At 49.0% G+C, this 19,485-nt stretch overlaps 2 protein-coding genes across 2 annotated transcripts; both read left to right on the forward strand.

Annotated features, from left to right (window-relative positions):
- The first annotated feature begins 4,686 nt into the window (after window positions 1-4,686).
- On the forward strand, window positions 4,687-7,746 carry APOA5 (apolipoprotein A5). The gene is made up of 4 exons (XM_019942033.2): window positions 4,687-4,717; window positions 5,228-5,284; window positions 5,398-5,509; window positions 6,035-7,746. The coding sequence occupies exons 1-4, from the start codon at window positions 4,687-4,689 to the stop codon at window positions 6,984-6,986; spliced, it is 1,152 nt and encodes a 383-aa protein (XP_019797592.2). The 3' UTR covers window positions 6,987-7,746.
- A 1,558-nt stretch (window positions 7,747-9,304) lies between these two features.
- On the forward strand, window positions 9,305-18,624 carry ZPR1 (ZPR1 zinc finger). Its single transcript, XM_033862040.2, has 14 exons — window positions 9,305-9,527; window positions 9,709-9,870; window positions 10,330-10,420; window positions 10,799-10,869; window positions 11,518-11,604; window positions 11,761-11,883; window positions 12,248-12,295; window positions 12,453-12,519; window positions 12,937-13,007; window positions 13,669-13,758; window positions 14,261-14,371; window positions 15,048-15,134; window positions 17,125-17,190; window positions 18,009-18,624. The coding sequence occupies exons 1-14, from the start codon at window positions 9,357-9,359 to the stop codon at window positions 18,141-18,143; spliced, it is 1,380 nt and encodes a 459-aa protein (XP_033717931.1). The 5' UTR covers window positions 9,305-9,356; the 3' UTR covers window positions 18,144-18,624.
- The last annotated feature ends 861 nt before the right edge of the window (window positions 18,625-19,485 follow it).

A 19,485-nucleotide genomic window follows, 5' to 3' on the forward strand; every position in this document is an offset into this window, starting at 1 on the left:
TCGTTCAAGACAAACAAAGAAACGATCCCGCGGGTCAGTGCTTAACTCGTCTGGCTATTTTAATGCTGTGTTAACATAAATACCTTTCCTTTTGAATTGTATTTGAGATGTAAATTGTTTTTTAAGAAATGGACTTCCATTAGGACTTGGTGATAGAAATATAAGCAATGTAGAATGGATCCATAAAGAGCAGTTATTATATTATGATTATATTCTATGTCCCTGGTGTGTTCTGAAAGGGAATCCAGGAACTGATGCCACACTGAGCGGAGACTGCTGCATCACAGCTTACACTTGAGATCTTGGCAGAGTACGCTGAAGGAGGGCAACCTGCAGCACATTTTATACACTACATACAATGAGAAGTCACTATTGTTCCTCTGAAGAACAGGTCACAAGAGAAAGACTGTCTAGGAGGTCTTCCCATTCGGTTCACACTGAGTTTTTATTTGAGATCCGTATACTTGTTTAATACATGTGTTTACAGTAAAACTGCTGCTACAGAGCGTTAAAGAGCAAGGTACCTTTTAATCTTTATAAATATACATTTTAAAATTCTTTTTACTCTACAGTCAGATTATGTTGGCAATTCTCGGATCAAAAAACAACAACAAAAACAAAAACAGATGGTTAACTCTCTTCTAAAAATTCAGCTGTCTGTGAATACCATGATTCTACACAACAGGGAGACAGTGAAGACAGGGAAGCTTAAACAAGTTCTGTGGAAATAATCAGGTTCAAGACACTTCAGAGGTGACCTTTCTTATTGCATTATATCTGGAGGTACAAAATATCAGGTTGTTCCACTGTTTGGTGATGTTAAGTTTGATCACTTGGTTAAAATCAACCACCAGATTTCTCCATTGCAAAAGTAAAGTTTGGTGATTTATAAGTAATTTGTGGGGAGATAGTTTGAAGGCATGCGAGCATCCCTTTCCTCAATAATTTTTCATTTAATGGTTTTAGCATTCATTGATGAACCTTGACTGAATCAAATATTCCCTGAGGGTTGCAAAATAGTGATTTTTAAAAATTACATCATTCCAGTTACATGTATTAGCTGATTTCTTCAGTAAGTAAGAGCTTTCAGGGGACTGGTTTTTGAATCCAAAGACTTGAACAAAAATGTTTAACCTGAATCTAATGGTGAGGAAATGACTAGTCCAATTCAGATCACTTTCCAAGACATCTTATCTGGACTCTTCAAAAAAAGTCAATGTCAAGGGTTGGGGAATACTGTTCTAAATGTAAGGAGACAACAGAGGCATAACAACCGCATGAAATGTGTTGGATCCTGAATTTAAAAAGGAAAAAAGAGAGAGAAAACAGCTATTAAAGGCATTTTGGGAGAATTGGGAAAATTTGAATATATGGTATATATTAGATGATAGTAAAGAATTATGTTAATATTCATAGGTGTGATAGTGGTATTCTGTTTATGTCAAAGTGTCCTTATTCTTAGGAGATGTATGTTGAAGTATTTAGGGTGAAGTGTCACTCTGCCTACAATGATTTAAAATGATTCCACACACAAAGCACTTAACACATACCCATATACAAATACCTCCAACCAACCCAAACATTTTAAAAACTAAAACTGTATCATCAAATAGGGAAGAATGGGTGTGTGTTGCATCTACCTATTGTATTAATCTAAGTTCAGTCAGAAAAACAGAAGCCACTCTATATTTTTCAAGTGTGAAAGGCTGTAATGTAGAAAATTACAGTTTTGTAAACTGTTGGAAGGGCTTGAGGAGTGACCATCTCAGCTTGCACTTGAAGGAGTGATTCTCAAAAGTTCACTTGTAAGTGGCTACAAATGGGAAGCTCATCTAATTATCTTAGTTTGCAAAACCAACGAGTGTGATTCTTAAGAAAGTCACCCAGAAGCTGCTTTAAACCCCAAGTCTGGCTACGCATCTGCCTGCAACAACCAATGAAGAATAACGGTCTCTCCTCTTCCATCTCACCCCGCTGACTCTAACCTAGGCCCATAGAGAGAAGGGGATTCTGGGAAATATGGTTCCAGGTGTCTCCTCTGCATCCCAGAAAAGACATTAGAAGGAGTGGTGATGATGACGATTCACAGAAAATCCAGTGCAGCTATATTTTATAGCATAGGCTCAGCAGAAAACCATCAGGGTACCAGAAATGCTATTTAAAAATATTGTGGTAAAATATGCATAACATAAAATTATCATTTTTAAGTGCACAGTTCAGTGGCATTAAGTACGTTCACACTGTTATACAGCCGTCACCTCGATCCACCTCTAGACCTTTTTCTTCTTCCCAGACAGATACTCTGTATTATTAAACAATTTATCTCTTCATCCCTCCCTCCTCCAGCTCCTGGTAACCTCTAATCTACTTTCTGTCTCTGAATTTGGCTATTCTAGGTACCACATGTAAGTGGAATCATACAAGATGTGTCCTTTTGTGTCTGGCTTATTTCACTTACATAATGTCATCAAGATTCAACCATTTTTGTAGTATGTATCAGAATTCATTCCTTTTTAAGATGAAAAAATATTCTATTGTATATATGTGTATACCATATTTTGTTTATCCATTCATCTGTTGATGGACACAAGTTATGCAATCATCTACATACTTGCCCAGGAACCTGGGAAACATCTGGTTTCCTCCCTCTCCTTCACCTCCTTCATCCAACCAGTCAGCAGGTACTATCAGTTCACCACTTCAGTATCCTTCAAATATATTCTCTCCTACCAATCCTCATTGTTATGCCTTAGTTCAGAGTCTTCATCATCTCTCAGGTTGCTCAAACAGCCTCTGAGCAGTCTCCTCACCTTCTGTCTTGCTGCCCTCCAGAGTGATCTTTCCATCATATACCCTTCAGTGACTGCTTGCACACAGCTTTTCATGACCTGATTGTGGTCTCTTTACCCTTTCTGTCCCATCCCATGCTGGCCTTAGCTACCTGGGTTCCAATTCTGGCTGCACCTCTTACTGTGTAATGATGGACAAGTCATTTAATATGTGCTGTGGCAAACATAATAGGGGGACATGGAGATGAATTAGACAAAGTCCCTGCACTCAGAGAGCTCTCACATATGTCAATGAATCATTGCACTGCAGGATAATAAGTGTGATACTCCAGGAATATACAAAATGTTCTACGGTTAATATGGAATCGTCTGTCTCCAGAGAAGTGTGAGGGCAGAGAAGGCATTTAGAGTGATACTGGAGCTGTGCAGCGGAGCCTACTCAGGTCCTCCCAAATCCATTCTTCTCTTCTTCCTGAATAATATAGCTCTTTCCCAGCTGGGAATACAGCCATCCAGAATAAAGACTACATTTCCCATTCTCCTTTTCAGCTAAGTGTAGCCATGTGACTATGTTCTGACCAATGGGATGTCAGTAAAAGTGGTAAGAACCATTTCTGGGATGTGTCTTTAAAGGAAGGGTACATGTCCTTCTTTCTGCTGGCTGGGAGGTAGACTTGATGGCTGGAGCTGAAGCAGCTGAAACTTGGACATGAGCCTTTTGCTGAGGATGATAGTACAACAAGACAGAAGGAGCCTTGATTGGCCTATGTTTACCTAAGAGAGATATAGAATTCCATTTTGTTTAAGCTATTCTCTTTCTCCTTTTTTTTTCCCCATCATTTGCAGCTAAGCCAAATCTTAACTAATACAAACTAAATCTGAAAAAAAAATGAATATAAGTTCACCAAGGAATATTTCAAATAGAGGGAACGGCAGGTACAAAGGCTTAGGGTCCTGAAAGAGGCGGTATGCTCAGGGAATGCCAGGGGTTTGTGCGGCAGGAGATGAGGCCAGAAGTGGGTTGGGACAGCCACAGCAGAGCACGGACTGAATAGGGAGGACCATGGCAGGGAAACCTGCTGGGGGCTACAAATGTGATCAAGGTGAGAGACAGTGGTGTGGTAAAATGACCAGTGGTGGAAATGGAGGGGAGAAGATCGATTCAAGATACATTTAGAAGCAAAAACCAGGAGTTTATGAATGTGTGTGTTTAAGTATATGGAGTGGGCGTATCATCAGAGGAAGTCTGGGCTTTTTGGCTTCTCCTCCTCAGAGGCCCTGTGGGTGGAGTTCAGCCTTTCCCCATGGGGAGAATCCTCCTCTTGCTCCCATTCTTTGGGCCCCATGTCCCTGGCCCAGATGCCTCTCATGATGTCATCTTCACCCCATCAAACTTCCCCAGCTTGTTCCAGGATTATTTCATAAATTGGAAGGTGGGTGGGTCTTCAACCCTATAAATGCTGGCTCTTCCCAGGCTGCCTGAGTAGCCCGTGGTGGAGGTGTCAAGGGCTGCTCAGGTTCAGGCAGCTGGACACTGTCCCTGTCTGGCTGGGGCACAGTGCTTCTGGGCAGTTGAGTAAGAGCCGGGCCCTCAGCAGACAAACAGGCTTGTCTCTATTGGTGGGTCAGCCAGTAGGTCCACAGGAAGGTTGGAAGTCAAGGAGTTTGGGGGAACTGGGTGAGGAGTTCAGGCCCACTCCTTGTAAAACTTTCCAGGAAGCGCTTTTCTACTGGGGCAGCATCCAGTTACTAGGGTACTCATTAACCCCCTGGGTACCAGGAAAGGGCAGGAGGTAAGCACTGGGAGGCAGCTGAGGTCATCCTTCTTTGAACTTCCACGTGGTATTTACTCAGAGCAATTGTTGCCAGAGGCCCAGGCCCTGGACTATAAAGCGGAATGTCTGCTCTCTGTGCCCAGAACCGAGCAGGTGAGCAGCCAGGGCAGAGGGATGTGGGTCGGAGTCCTAAGGGAGGGGACTGAGCAGAGAGCTGTGGGTGGGAACTAAGAATTAAGGACCTCCTCTTAGAGCACTTCGGCAGAGTAGCTTCTTCCCCCACCCCTGGGATACCTCAGTTTTCCCAGCCATGAAATGGGGGCAGGAATAGGTGAGCAGGGGAGTGGTGGCAGAAGTGGCTGAGGGAGCTGCTCCTGGGGTCTCCTGGGCGGGGTGGGGTCAGGGGGGGGACCTTTACAAAGCAGTTTGAGCTCCACAAACTCTATATGATGTGATGAGGTGAAAAAGGAGCCCCCCAACCCATCCCAGGAAGACACCCTTTCCCTCCCAGCCACATTCAACTAGGTCAGTCCTCTTAAGCCCTGTTAGCTCTGAGCTCCCTACACCCAGGGGAGGGTTAACAGATTTGGGGCAAGTCCCATGGGAGGTGTCCCTTCTTTGCTTCTTCACTCTCACCAGGCCTCCATTCACCTTTCTTCTCAGAGAACATCATGGCAAGTATGGCTGCAGTTCTGACCTGGGCTCTGGCCCTCCTCTCAGGTGGGTCTCCAACCCTGACTTCACTGTGGAGGAGTGGGTGGAGGCTGGACTGAGGGGTCCGTCCACCCTGGGGGAGGAAACCCATCCCCTGTTCACCTGCTCCCTCTCCACAGTGCTTTCAATCACCCAGGCACGGAAAGGCTTCTGGGACTACTTCAGCCAGAGCAGCACGGACAAAGGCAGGGTGGAGCAGATCCAGCAGCAGAAGCTGGCACGGGAGCCCACGTGAGTGGCCAGGGCAAGGGGGGCGGTCAAAGGGAGAAGACACCCAGAGGGTGGGATGACGCAGTGCCTGATTGCTCAACCTGTGGTCCTCCCTGGGAAGAGAACAGAGCGGTGCTAGCTCTGCCCTCTATCCTGGCCTTCCTGGGCTGTTCAGCAGCCCCTGCCGGCAGCCTCCGCCTTTGATCTCTCTTTAGCTGCTGCCTCCATGCCCTCTGAGGCGTGGGACCAGGGAGCAGGGGAGAGGGCCCCCCCATTGCAGCCTCCAGAACGAAAGGATTATGTGAGAGGCCAGGTGCCTCCGTGCACAAGGAATTGGGAAGTGTTCACCTGGATATGCGTATGCCATGTGTTTGTACTTCCTGTGGGAGGAGTCATGGTTGGCTTGGGTTAGTACTGGAGACCCGGCTTTGGGGCCACCGCCCTGCATCCTTGGTTTCTCCATAGGATCAGTGAGTGACATCCTTGGGGCAAAGGAGATGAGTGTGCTAGCAGTCTGATGGCCTGATTGTCTGTCTCCTTCCCCAGGAGCCTGAAAGACAGACTTGAGCCAGACGTCAGCAATATGAACAACTTCCTGGAAAAGCTGGGCCCTTTGAATGGGCAGGGGAGGGAGCCTCCCGGGCTCCCACACGACCCGGTGGGCATGCGGCAGCAGCTGCAGGAGGAGCTGGAGGAAGTGAGGGAGCGTCTGGAGCCCTACATGGCCGAGGTGCACGAGCGCGTGGGCTGGAACCTGGAGGGGTTGCGGCGGCAGCTGCAGCCCTACACGGTGGAGCTGATGGAGCAGGTGGCCCTGCGCGTGCAGGAGCTGCAGGAGCAGCTGCGCGTGGTCGGAGAGGGCACCAAGGCCCAGCTGCTGGGGGGCGTGGAAGAGGCGCGGAGCCTGCTGCAGGAGCTGCAGGACCACGTGGCAAACCACACTGGCCGCGTGAAGGAGCTCTTCCACCCGTACGCGGAGCGCCTGGTGACCGGCATCGGGCACCACGTGCAGGAGCTGCACCGCAGCGTGGCGCCGCATGCGGCCGCCAGCCCGGCGCGCCTCAGCCGCTGCGTGCAGGTGCTCTCGCGCAAGCTCACGCTCAAGGCCAAGGCCCTGCACACGCGCATCCAGCAGAACCTCGACCAGCTGCGTGAAGAGCTCAGCGCCTTTGCTGGCGCCGGTGCTGACGGTGCAGAGGAAGAGGCCCAGCCGGACCCACAGGTGCTGTCTCAGGAGGTGCGCCAACGACTCCAGGCTTTCCGCCAAGACACCTTCCTGCAGATTGCCGCCTTCACCCGTGCCATTGACCAAGAGACCAAGCAGATCCAGCAGCAGCTGGCGCCACCTCCGCCAGGCCACAGCGCCTTCGCTCCAGAATTCCTACAAGGGGACCGAGGCAAGGCCCGGAGCGAGCTGCAGGCCCGCCTCGACGACCTGTGGGAAGACATCAACTACAGCCTTCGTGACCATAGTCCTGGCCATCTGGGGGAGCCCTGAGAGTCTACTTGTCCACGTCCCAGATTCTTGTCTGGGGAGCCCAAGATCTGAACCTCTAACATAGCTATGTCCTTGACAGTGGCCTTTTGGGCAGAGGGTGGAGGGCCCTGCACAGGATAGCTGAGGTCACTCAAAGGGCTGTTGTCCTAGGCCATCCAGCCACCTGCAATTCCCCCGTCCGGATGCATTACATTCACCAGGCTTTGCAAACCCGGCTTCCCGTGCTCATTTGGGAATCCTCCTGAGTTGCTCCATTCTGGGGTGGCGGGAGAGGGCGGGAAGGAGGCACTGTATGTGCAGGGTCATTATGTGCAAGCCTGTTGCCATGGTGCTGGAAGCCCGTGCCTCTTCTTCCCAGGGCCAGGCTCTGATCACTTCTGGCCACCTGGTGGCCACTGCTAGAGCTGGTCCACAGAGAGGAGCTCTTTTCTCCCCAGGACTGCCATGACAGCTTCTGTTGGGGGAAGAGAAGGGAGAAAGAGCAGAAAATATGATGAAGAGAACATGTGATGGTGTGTGTGTATATATCCCTGCTGGCTGATGCTGGTGTAGACAAATGGTGTGGGTCGTGATGGGAGGGAGCAGAGCCTGGATTTCCTTACATAACACTACATCTAAACAGCTGACTGAGCCCTCCAATCTGTGAAGGCTACTTAAAACTCTCTGGGGAGCCTACTGCGTGCCCTCCTCATCTCTGGCCCCTCCCTCCCGACTCCCAGGCGGAAGTCTAGATTTCTGACACAAATGAAATAGATGCTTATGATGGAAGCTTATTTGCCTGGTGTGACTCTCATTTGGACTATGTCTGAAAGCAGTGGCCTCACCACTATCCCCAAAGCACACCCATCACCCGCCTTCAATCCCTCGCTACTCTTTCTCATTGACCTCTTCCTAATCCAGTTGTATCGGAGGGGTGTTGCTCTGGCTGGGCTGACAGCTGTTTGTCACACCTGTGGTGTGCCTGGGTTAGAGACCCTTCCTCTGCACCTGCATTGTTCACCAGCCTGCTTACCACAGGACGGTGTGCATGAGGTATAGGCCCCTGAGGTGGCCTGTCTTCTTTGTCCCGGCTGTTCCAGATTTTGAATGGCCTCTTTTTATTTTTATTTTTTTTTGCGGTACGTGGCCCTCTCACTGTTGTGGCCTCTCCCGTTGCGGAGCACAGGCTCCGGACACACAGGTTCAGCGGCCATGGCTCACGGGCCCAGCCGCCCTGCGGCATGTGGGATCTTCCCGGACCGGGGCACGAACCCGTGTCCCCTGCATCGGCAGGCGGACTCTCAACCACTGCGCCACCAGGGAAGCCCCTGAATGGCCTCTTCTTTGACTGTCCCTCTTTTTATGACTGACCCTCTTCTTGGACCCTCAAACTCATACCCCCACCCCCATTCCCCATGTACATATTCACTTGGGGGCAACCAAACTCCTCATAGCTCCCTGGGAAGTCCAAAATTGGGGGTGGCTGAAGTGGAGGGAAGAGGAGAGAGGAAAGGGTAAACACACCCAGTCCAGTACCCTTAGAACATCCAGGGCAGCACCCTTTCCTCCCGGCTTAGCCCACCCTGCACAGAGTTCTCACTGCCACACTCCCTCATAGCACAGACCCCATCTGAATCGGGCCTCATCATGCCTGCAGACTGGATCTCTTCCATGACACCCTAGATTTAGCACCAGAAGTGGGAGAAAGGTGCCCAGGGAGAGGAGGTGCTGGGAAGGAAAGTTTACCCCCCGAAGAGGTGTTTTTGTTGGTGGTGGTTAGGAGATCAGGAGGGGTGAGTCAGCTGGGGTTGGATATGGTGGGGATGAGCCAATAGGGGTAAAAGTGAGGGCCGTGTATTTGAGGCAGGAATTTGGGCAGGTGTTTATGAGGACAGAAATAGGGAGTGAGAAGAACAGAAATGGAGACAGATTGAGGGACTAAGGGAGGGTGATCTAGAGCCTAGGCAGCATCTGGCCCAACGGCGGATCCAAGCAAACCCAGGGAGGAGCGCGCCTCCTCAGGGATACAGATGGACGGCCAGGCCCCTTGCCGTCAAGCCTCTCGTAGTTAGACTTGTGGACTAATAGTTAGAACCCAGTATGGCGGAGCTATTGCAAAGGAGCAAAAAACTGCCCTGGGTCTGAGAGGACGCCCTGGGGGCAGTGACGCCTGAATTGAGGTGGAGGCAAAGCCTGGATCCGGCTGGCTTTGGAAGTCTGGACCGAATAATCCCGGCAACTGGAAAACCGCGTGTCAGGTACTGTTCCCCGAGGGGAGTCCTCGGCCTCTTTAAGGATGGGCGGGGCGGTAGCTGGCGGAAGTGCCGGAGGAAGGGGTGGGGCCAAGAGAGGCGCAGAAGACCGAAGTTGGGGCCTGAGCAGCGCGTGGTCATGTTGGCCAGTGGGGCTGTGGATCCTGGCCTCCCGGCGGCTGCTGCCGCTCCCTCGCCCGTCCAGACCCGACAGCCCGGGACGGGGCACTTGTTCCGGCCTATTAGCGCTGATGACGAGGAGCAGCAGCCTACCGAGATCGAATCGCTGTGCATGAACTGCTACCGTAATGTGAGGCGGGGGCGCGGCCACGGGCGGCTGGAGGGTTGGTTTGAGGAGGGGAGGAGCGGGGGTCGGCGACCTGGCCAGGCTGGTCCAGTTGGGGACCCGGAGGCGAGGCACGCCCGGGGGTCAGTAGATGGGGGATGGGGGTTTCATTGGTTCTTTCCCTAACTGTCTTCTGCTTCCCTAGGGCATGACGCGCCTCCTGCTCACCGAGATTCCCTTCTTTAGAGAAATAATCGTGAGCTCCTTTTCCTGCGAGCACTGTGGCTGGAACAACACGGAGATCCAGTCGGCAGGCAGGATACAGGACCAGGGAGTGCGCTATACTTTGACCGTCAGGGCCCAGGAGGTGAGAGGAGCCCAGAGCAGTTACCCTAGTGTCCTAGAGAAAGCTTGGGGACTGGAGTCATAGCTCTGGTCCAGGTGGTCGGACCTCAAATAAATCCACTTAAGTGTTCAAGCCTCAGTTTCCTCCTTTGTAAAATGGCGTTGGTGCTGTCATCTGCTCAGGTGAGGTAAGACTTGTGAAAGCGCTTTGTAAACTTTGTCAGAAAGTATCAAATGAGCAGTAGTTATGAATAGTACTCTCATCGTTTGGGTAGCTGGTTTTCACATCAAGGTACTATTCCGCAGGAGTAGTCCGGACTCCCCCTAGTGGAGAGAGGAAGAGACAGCTGGGCTGGGGCCTCTGAGGGTGGTGGTTGCGGGGGGGGGGGGGGGGGGGGGGGGGGGGGGCACTCTGTTATTTCCTGAGAAGAACCTGTATTGTTGAGACCTCTGTGGACTGAAGGTTTTTATTTCTGCCCAGGACATGAACAGAGAAGTAGTGAAGACTGACTCTGCCACCACAAGGATCCCAGAGCTGGATTTTGAAATTCCTGCCTTCAGCCAGAAAGGAGGTAAGTTTAAGGTCAGAGTGTTTGCACTGTTCATGCCTAGCTCAAATCTTACTTTCTTGCAAAACTCCTGGTACCAGGCCTAGTGGCTTGTGTGTGGGTTTGGCCACATCATTGTGATCTTCATTGGTTTAACATAAACAGAAAGCTTAGGTGAAGCAGCTTAAGATAGTATTGGGTTGGCCAAAAGCTTCGTCCGGGTTTTTCCACATCATCTTACAGAAAAACCAGAATGAGTTAGAGGTGAATGGAACCTTGTTCCCTGCCTCCTTATTTTACAGGTGAAATCAAGGCCCAGAGGGTTCAAGTGAACTGCCCAGGGTCCTGCAGGCACTTGATAGCGAAGTGAAGACTGACCAGTCTTTTGTTCTTCCTCACCAGCTCTGACTACTGTTGAAGGATTGATCAGCCGTGCCGTCTCTGGCCTGGAGCTGGATCAGCCCTCACGAAGGGTGAGCTGGGGTTTTCTGATGGCGGCAGCTCAAGGAAAAATTATTTATGTACACTTGTTCCCCTTCCCACGTGGCTGAGCTGTCTCTGATTGAATGTTGGAGAACTTTGTGGGGAAGCACACAGCGATGTTATAGCTGCCTGGATGTTGCCTATGCTGTACCACTATTCCTTTCCACTTCCCCTCCCCCACTGTACATTGAGGCCTCTTCCCAGACAGACACTGTAACATTGCCTCCAAAGACCCTTTCCTGATATTCTTGGGCTTATCTGTGCTTCCTGAGTGTTCCATTGTATCTTATGTTTATTATGACATTTCATATATACATATATATATATGTATGAAATAATATAATTGCAAATTTAGTCATCTGTCGTCTTAACTGGCTGTGGAGCCCCATGAGAGGGCTCTGGTTCATTTACTGTTATCTATAACCTGGCACAAATGCCTGGACTAAATGGCTGAATGAGCGAGACAATGAGGCTCATCTGGCACCGCCCATAAACTTCAAACTAATTTGCTACCTCTTATCGTGAAGCCTGAGTCTCTGTTCCCAGTCACACTAAGACAGGTGGTGGCTTCCTGTCGGAAGTGATGGGGGCATAAATTCTATCCCCAGGGCTGATCTTTTACTCTTTGTTCCTGTCAGGCGAATGAAGAAGCCACGGCTGAAAGAATTGATGAGTTCATTGTCAAACTGAAGGAGCTAAAGCAAGTGGCCTCTCCTTTCACCCTGGTGAGTACTGAGGGACTCCAGGTGCCCTAGATTTAGGGTAGGAGGGACCATTAAGACAGTCTGAGATTTTTCTGTGGTGCCTCTGTGGTCTGATGGTAGGTGGAGGATCGTACATGATTTCTTGTTATAACTGCTCTCTCGTTACCCATCTGTTAGATCATTGATGATCCCTCAGGGAACAGCTTTGTGGAAAACCCACATGCTCCCCGGAAAGATGATGCCCTGGTGATCACACACTATAATCGGACTCTACAGCAGGAAGAGATGCTGGGGCTCCAGGTAAGTGCCCTGAAGAAGCCAGAAGAATGCTCTGGAATTATCTTGCACTCCGATTGCTGGGAGTCAGTGGGAACTTATTTTGCTGCTGCCGCCCTGTGTACGCTATCTCAGCATGTGTGTGCCTCCCCTCTAGCTCACTTAAGGACTTTGGGTAAACTTTACAACACAGGACAGCAGTGGCTGTGATCCTATCCTAAGCTCTGTTCTTCCCTTGCCTGGGGCTTTGCTTTCCAACTTCTCTGTTAAACCCACGAGGTGGCAGCTGACGTAAGCAAGCCAGAGCATTTTCTCTCACTCTGGGGCAGGGTGTTGGCGAGGCTGAGGTCTGTGTGCCAACGTATGATTTGCATCTCTGCTACTTTAGGCAGAGGAACCAGAAGAGAAACCAGAAGAGGAAGATCTCAGAAACGAAGTGAGTCACATTGGCAACTGTGGAGGAAGGAGCAGAGTGTTGGGCTGAGACTGACGCTGTTCACGGGTGGCCGCCAGTGTACCAGCTGAATGTCTTCAGCCTGAGCAGGCTTCACCTGCTTGGGAGGGCTCACTCTACGTCCCCTGTTGTGTTCCAGGTGCTCCAGTTCAACACCAACTGCCCGGAATGCAATGCTCCAGCCCAGACCAACATGAAGCTAGTTCGTATCTTTTGTCGGGCAGTTGGGTTGCTCTTCATCTGACTCAGGCATGAAGATTATATTCAAGCTGGAGAGTACTCCCTTCAGGGAAAGCACAAGGCTTTATTCCGAGCGATGAGAGGGATGTTGCCTTTGATGAGACCGTGCACCTTGGCTTTTGGGTTCAAAGAGAGAATTAGGCCATGGTCTCTAGGCTCCTGCGTGTGGCCTGAGCCATGTCATCAAACACTGATGAACAGCGATCGCCGTGGGTGGTGACCTTGCCCTCTTCTGGGGGGCTGTCTGAGTTAGGCTGCTTCTTGTGATCTCTTTCCTGCAGTCCTGGGACCAGCAGCTCTGTGTTTGTGGGGTTCGGATTTGTTCTTCCCCACAGGGTGGTCTTGCTGTCCTGGAAGCAGATTTCCTTAATTCCATCTTCCAGAAATTCCCCACTTTAAGGAGGTTATCATCATGGCTACCAACTGCGAGAACTGCGGCCATCGGACCAATGAGGTGGGTGGGCTTCATCGTTTGGGAAGAGTAGCTTTCATCCTTTCTGAAGCTGCTTAGGGTGAGGAGCTCTTGAACTAGAAATTAGCTTAGGGAAGAAAAGTTAGAGATAGCATAACTTGTTGAAGACATTCAAAGTTGGTTATATGGAAGAGAGAGAACTACTTTTTGACCTACAGCTCAGAGGGGTGGAAGAGCAGGGAGGCAGATTTTGACTCAGTAATAAAAAACTTTCAAGGTCTATCTGAATATAGAGTGGTCTGCCTTGGAGGGTTGTAAATTCCCTTTTCCTGAGTGTATTCACGCATAAGCTGTTTCAATTCTTAAACCAGAAAATTATAAAGGGAATCTACACACTAGTTGCAGTTGGAAGTCCCTTTCAGCCCCAAGAGTCATTTTTTTAACCGTGAATTCGTTTCTTGGCAATCTGGGGTGAATCTTTGGCAGGCTGCCGGTGCTGGGCACTCTGCTTCTGGCCAGCTTTCAGTGATTTTGGTTTGGGTGACTGCTGCCACTGTTGGTTTAGAAAGCACTGTCCTTGGTAGCCATTAGTGGGCCTGATTGGAGGCCCAAGCCTACTCCCCCAGCCCTTCCGGGTCTCCCCGCACCAGGTGAGGATGGGTGTCTCCTCTGCTGCTGCTCCTGGCACTGCTGTCTGTTGCAGGTGAAATCTGGAGGCGCAGTAGAGCCCTTGGGCACCAGGATCACCTTCTACATCACTGATCCCTCAGATATGACTCGAGACCTGCTCAAGGTAACAACCTGCTTGGGGAAGTGACTCTCCTCTGCACGTGGCTGTCTCTGTCGAGGGGGAATTTGTCTTTTCTCAATCATATCCTGGCGTTGTGAAGTACCTCCTTACTTCCTTGGGTTTGAGGATCCCTGAGCAGAGTTAATCCATGGTAGGAAGTGCAGATTCAGAAGGTGACCCCTAAGCTCTTTCTGATGACTTGGCAGCCTTTTGCCTCTAGTGTCTGTGAGGGCCCTTGTTTCTGATCTCTAATGACAGGATGTCTGCTGTCATTAGAGCATAGATCTCTAATGACAGGATGTCTGCTGGAGCCATGACTCAGAATGCCCCCTTTTAAGGTTGGTTCTAGGAGTGAGTCTAGCTTTAATTGGAGATTCAGAGAAAACTGGGACAGCTGGCTTTGTCCCCAGATTATCACTGGTGGTACTAATTTGGCAGGAGGACTCTGGTTAGCTTTCTCTAGCAGCTCCTGATTTAAAGCCTAATTTGATCTCTCATCTCACAGTCCGAGACATGTAGCATGGAAATCCCAGAGCTGGAATTTGAACTGGGAATGGCTGTCCTTGGGGGCAAGTTCACCACACTGGAGGGGATACTGAAGGACATCCGGGAACTGGTGAGTCCCCTGAGTATAGTGCATGGCATCTTCCGCAGTGCAGCTGTGGGGAAGGGGCTGGAAGGCTGCAAAGGTCCTAGTTTTTGGAGCTGATAACTGAGGTTTCTTTGCTTTAAAGCTGATTTGAGAGGCTTAAATATTATTTTGGATTGTGATGATAAGTTTGTTGGAAATTCAGAATGGAAATTCTCACACCTAATTCTAATTCTGGGCTGATGTAGATATTTTGCGGTTTTGGGTAAGTCATTTATTTCACTGTAAAATGGGGTCATGAGGGTCCTTCCAGCACCTAAAAAAGTCCCGAACATACATATATATGTGTGTGTTGACTTAACCCATATGTTTATCCTCTTAATGAATCATTTTGCTTAACTGGTTATCAGTCGTCGGGCATTTTGTCTTTGTAAATTATACTTTATTTTGCACTTCTTCCAATGAGGACTAGAGATCATATTTAAGAACATTTCTATAGTTTTTGTTTCATGTTGCCCGTTATCATCTTGGCAGATTAATTCACACGGTTTTAGGGGTGGCCGCCTAGGTCAGAAAGGCGGTGCGGCACAAATGGCGACCAAGCTTCCCTGACAGGCACCCCTGTCACCCCGCACCAGGTTTATGGTTAAGCCTATCAAACATGGAGCCAGTATTCTAGCAGTTTGGATGCCATTTATTGCAGGTGACCAAGAACCCTTTCACACTGGGCGACAGTTCCAGTCCTGGCCGGACAGAGAAACTGCAGGAGTTTAGCCAGAAGTTGAACCAGGTGAGAGGACTCTGGCCGGTCAGTGCTTGTGGTCCTGGGGCTCCAGTGAACAAGAAGCTGCATACCCTTTCTTGCCACATGTAAACATCTAACCGACATGTTGGGGATTCTCTTGGTTTCTGATATCCCATGCCATCTCCTTTCTTGGTTTTCTCCCTTTTTTCTGTTGGAGCCTCTTCTCCAGTAGCTTCTTAAGAAAATGCATGGGAAGTAAAATTTCTGGGACTTTGCATGTCTGAAAATTTTTTTATTCCACCTTTTTTTTAAAATTAATATTTTAATTTTGGCTGCACTGAGTCTTCGTTGCTGCACACGGGCTTTCTGTAGCTGCGGCGAGCGGGGGCTACCCTTCCTTGTGGTGTGCGGGCTTCCCATTGCGGTGGCTTCTCTTGTGGAACACGGGGTCCAGGCACATGGGCTTCAGTAGTTGTGGCACGTGGGCTCAGTAGTTGTGGTTCACGGGCTCTAGAGTGCAGACTCAGTAGCTGTGGCGCACGGGCTTAGTTGCTCCACAGCATGTGGGATCTTCCCGGACAAGGACTCAAACCTGGGTCCCTTGCATTGGCAGGCGGATTCTTATCCAGTGCACCACCAGGGAAGTCCTTATTCTACTCTTATATTAGATTAATGGCTGGGAATAGAATTCTAGGATGGAAATAATTTTTTATCAGAATTTCTAAGGTCTTCCAGTTTCCCACTAATGTCTTTCAGTTTCCCAGTTTGGCTGTTGAGAAGTTTGAAGGCATTCTGATTCCCTATCTTTTGTTTGTGACCTATTCTTGCGATACTTTTGTGTCCCCTGTGATGTAAAATTTCAGGATGTGACTTGGTGTACGTGGGTCAATTTTCAACCATTGTCGCTAAGCACTTGGTGGGTTCTTTGAATCTGGAAACTCATGTGGCTCAGTTCTAGGAAGCTTTTAAAAAGTATTCTATTGCTTCCCCTCTGTGCTCTCTTTCTGAAATCCCTATGTTTTGGATGTTAGACTGACTTGTCTGGTCTTCTGTAATTTACTTATTTTTTTGTCCTGTTTTCAGTTTCTTTGTGTTTGCTCTACTCTTGGAGATTATCTTAATTTTCCAACCCTTCAATTGAGTTTTTCATTTCCACTGACATTTTTATTTTCCAAGTGGCTTTTGGTCTTTCAATACTTTCTCCTCCTTTTAAAAAAGTAGCATCCTGTTGTTTTAAGGATGTAGTATTTTTTTCTCTTTGAGAATATTAATTTTGGGTGTTTTTTTTTGACGTTTTATTTTCCTCGCATAGTTTCCATTTCCTCTTAAGGTTTTTTTTCCCATTTGATTTCTGTCTTTCAATATTACGGGCTTTGCTCAGATGTCTGGTAGTCATTGGTTGTCTATTTAAAAGTAGAGGACTAAAACATCTGAGTGGGGTGAGTCTTGCTGACGTTGGGCTCGTTGGAGGGGGATTTAGCTTGGCCATTTTGTTGAGGTAACTCCAGTGCCAGAGTTGTTAGGTGTTTCCTCTTGGGCTGGTCAGATTCCCATCAGTGGGTGTTCCGTTTCCTGTCTTGAGGGTGGAGGCTTGGCTGGCAGTGTTCTGAGAGCTGAGTGTGGGAAGAGGGCTGGGGTGTGTGTATGTCTGTTTCCAATAAGGGTACATTGACTTCTGTTCTTGATTTCTTTCCCTCTACCCTCACCTGGGCGAGTGTCCCCCTGTCCATAGTGTGCTGTGGTAACTTCTCCACAGAATTCTCTTTTATTGGGGTGGGGCAAGGGCAGTCGTTGGTCTGTTTGGAATGGGAGAGGAGATTGGGGATGCCGGATTGCTTCTTAAATAGCTGTCTAACAGTCTTTATTTTAGATTCTCTCCACTCCACCTCTAGAGGCACCTTCATTTCACCAATTCTTAAAACTTTGGGGGATTCTGCAGTGTAAATTGGGTTGGTTTCTGTGTGGCAGACATAGTCCCTTCCTGCCAGCAGCTATGTAAGATTTACATGCTCATGCTATATTCTGTCTCCTTTAGATCATTGAGGGTAACATGAAGGCCCACTTTGTTATGGATGATCCAGCAGGAAACAGCTACTTGCAGGTACTGTAGACCTTCCCTGGTATTTCACAGAGATATCTTTTCTGACCTTCCTTAAATATGTATCATTTCTCCAGAAACTGAGAGACTTAATTCTAAATGAACTGCTTTTTATCAAGGAACCTTTTAGCAGAAATTGGAACATGAGAGAGGAAGGGGGAAGGTGTATGGGACTGTAAGTGTGTGTCAAGAGGGGGAAAAAGGAGACTCCCAGGTTCCTTCTTCCTCTAGTCTAGCTCGAGTCCCAGCTCTAAGTCCAGCAGTGGCATTTTCATTTTGCAAATCTGACTGTGGATTGAGGAGAAATGGTGCCTTGTCCAGAGGCCAAGATGGGAAAAGGCTTTAAGCTGACTAGGGAGATACTCTGGTGATTAACAGTAACTTTAACATTTATTGAGCAGTTATTATGGGTCAGGCAAAACTGTTCTAAGGTCTCTCCACTGTTAAGACTATGCTACTCTCTTCGTAAGAAGGTGCAGATAGAAAGTTTTTCTCCCTGCAGTCCCACTTCTAGCCCATGTGGGTTCTGTTGCTGCCCACGAGTTGAGCCTAGCCATGGGGTGTTGGAGGCCCTTAAAAAGAGAATAAAGGGACTTCCTTGGTGGTCCAGTGGTTAGGACTCTGCTTCCACTGCAGGGGGCGCACGTTCAATCCCCGGTCAGGGAATTAAGATCCCGCATGGCGTGCAGCCAAAAACAAAACAAAACAAAAAGGAATAAACACCTCCTTAAGGTCCTGGGAAAGTGGGAATTGGAAGCTGTCTGGGGGGGTGGGGGTGGCAGGATGGCACAGGCACTGATGGTCTGTCCTTGGCCTTGCAGAACGTGTACGCACCAGAAGATGATCCTGAGATGAAGGTGGAGCACTATAATCGCACATTTGACCAAAACGAGGAACTGGGGCTCAATGACATGAAGACGGAGGGCTATGAGACAGGTCTGGCTTCCCAGCGGTAGCCGTGGGTGGTTCCCGGCCAGCCTCCAGTGCTGCTCAGACCGCAGGGTTATTTATTGCTATTGGAAAAGACTGGAGTGGCCTCCCTACCAGGCCTTGCCCATGTGGGGAGGACACCTGGTCTGAGTCAGAGATCTGAGCACAATTTCTGAACAGTTTGTGACGGAAACGCAAGCCTCTTGGGTTACTTGACCTTGTTTTGGAGGATTTGAATTGGCCTGCGAAGAAACCCAGAAATGAACCATCAGGCATGTCATTGTCATTTTTTTCCTATAAAGTCTTTACCCTCCCTCCACACAATGCTCTCTCATGTCAAGTTGGAACTCTGAAGAGCTGGAGAAGGTGAAGACAGCTACGTCTGGAGTTTGGAAGTTGGTTTGGGTGTATAAAATACTGACTCTCAACAGGAAGAGAGTCTTCTGAGGGGAGGGAGTCTAGGACAGGTGAAGAAGTTCTCATTAAAATGGTGGCTTTCAAACAGCACTGGCCTCTGAAATCACTCTGTCCTTGTTTTATTATTATTTATTATTATTTTATTTTTATTTTGCACTCTGTCCTTGTTTGTTATGCTGGTAGAATTCAACCTCCTGAAGAACATTTTCTCCGGTGTGGCTACTGTAATTTGGGGACTGGAGCTGGCATTTCACTCATTCCTCCAATAGATGTTTGAGTGCTTGCTTTGTGCCTGGCACATCATAGAACTGAACAAAATAAAGCTCTGCTTTCACGGAGCTTCAAGTGTAGTGGGGAAAATTGGCAAACAGAGTGGGTGGGGGGTTGACAAGAAACCAACAAGTAGAACAGTGTCAGATTAATCACCATGTTATGGAGGAATGTCAAGCAGGGAAGGGGTCTGGGTAGTGCCAGGGAAGGTGGGGGCATTAGCTTTATTAGATGGAACTGCAGAGACAGGGCAAAACTTAGACCATGCCACTGGTCGTGAGTGCATTTGATCCTGCGTAACTGCCCTGTGAGGCAGGGTTAAGCCCTGAGCTTAGTCTTGTCAGGCTAAGGTTTGGTACTGAGTAGAAAGGGTAGAGGTGGAACTGAAGACAGAAATGGGCAGGAGGCGATGGGGTGGAGAGGACTATACTGGTAATGTTCACTGGAGCAGAAATATGAGACATTCCTGATGTCTGCTGACACCAGGGTGGAGGCAGGGCTGTGGAGTTCAGCTTGAGATACACTGAAGTGTACTAGAAGCCAAGGCAGGGTTGTGGATGGGAGACCTGTGGGGCCCTGCAGCTAGTGAAGCCCTATCAGTCCAGTGCCCCCTTCTCATAGGCCCTGAGGGACCCAGCCTGCTCTTCTTCCTGGGCCTGTGCTGTGACCACCCAGTGTAGC

Source organism: Tursiops truncatus, chromosome 8 (genome assembly GCF_011762595.2).
Source record: "Tursiops truncatus isolate mTurTru1 chromosome 8, mTurTru1.mat.Y, whole genome shotgun sequence".
In the NCBI taxonomy this organism is placed as follows: domain Eukaryota; kingdom Metazoa; phylum Chordata; class Mammalia; order Artiodactyla; family Delphinidae; genus Tursiops; species Tursiops truncatus.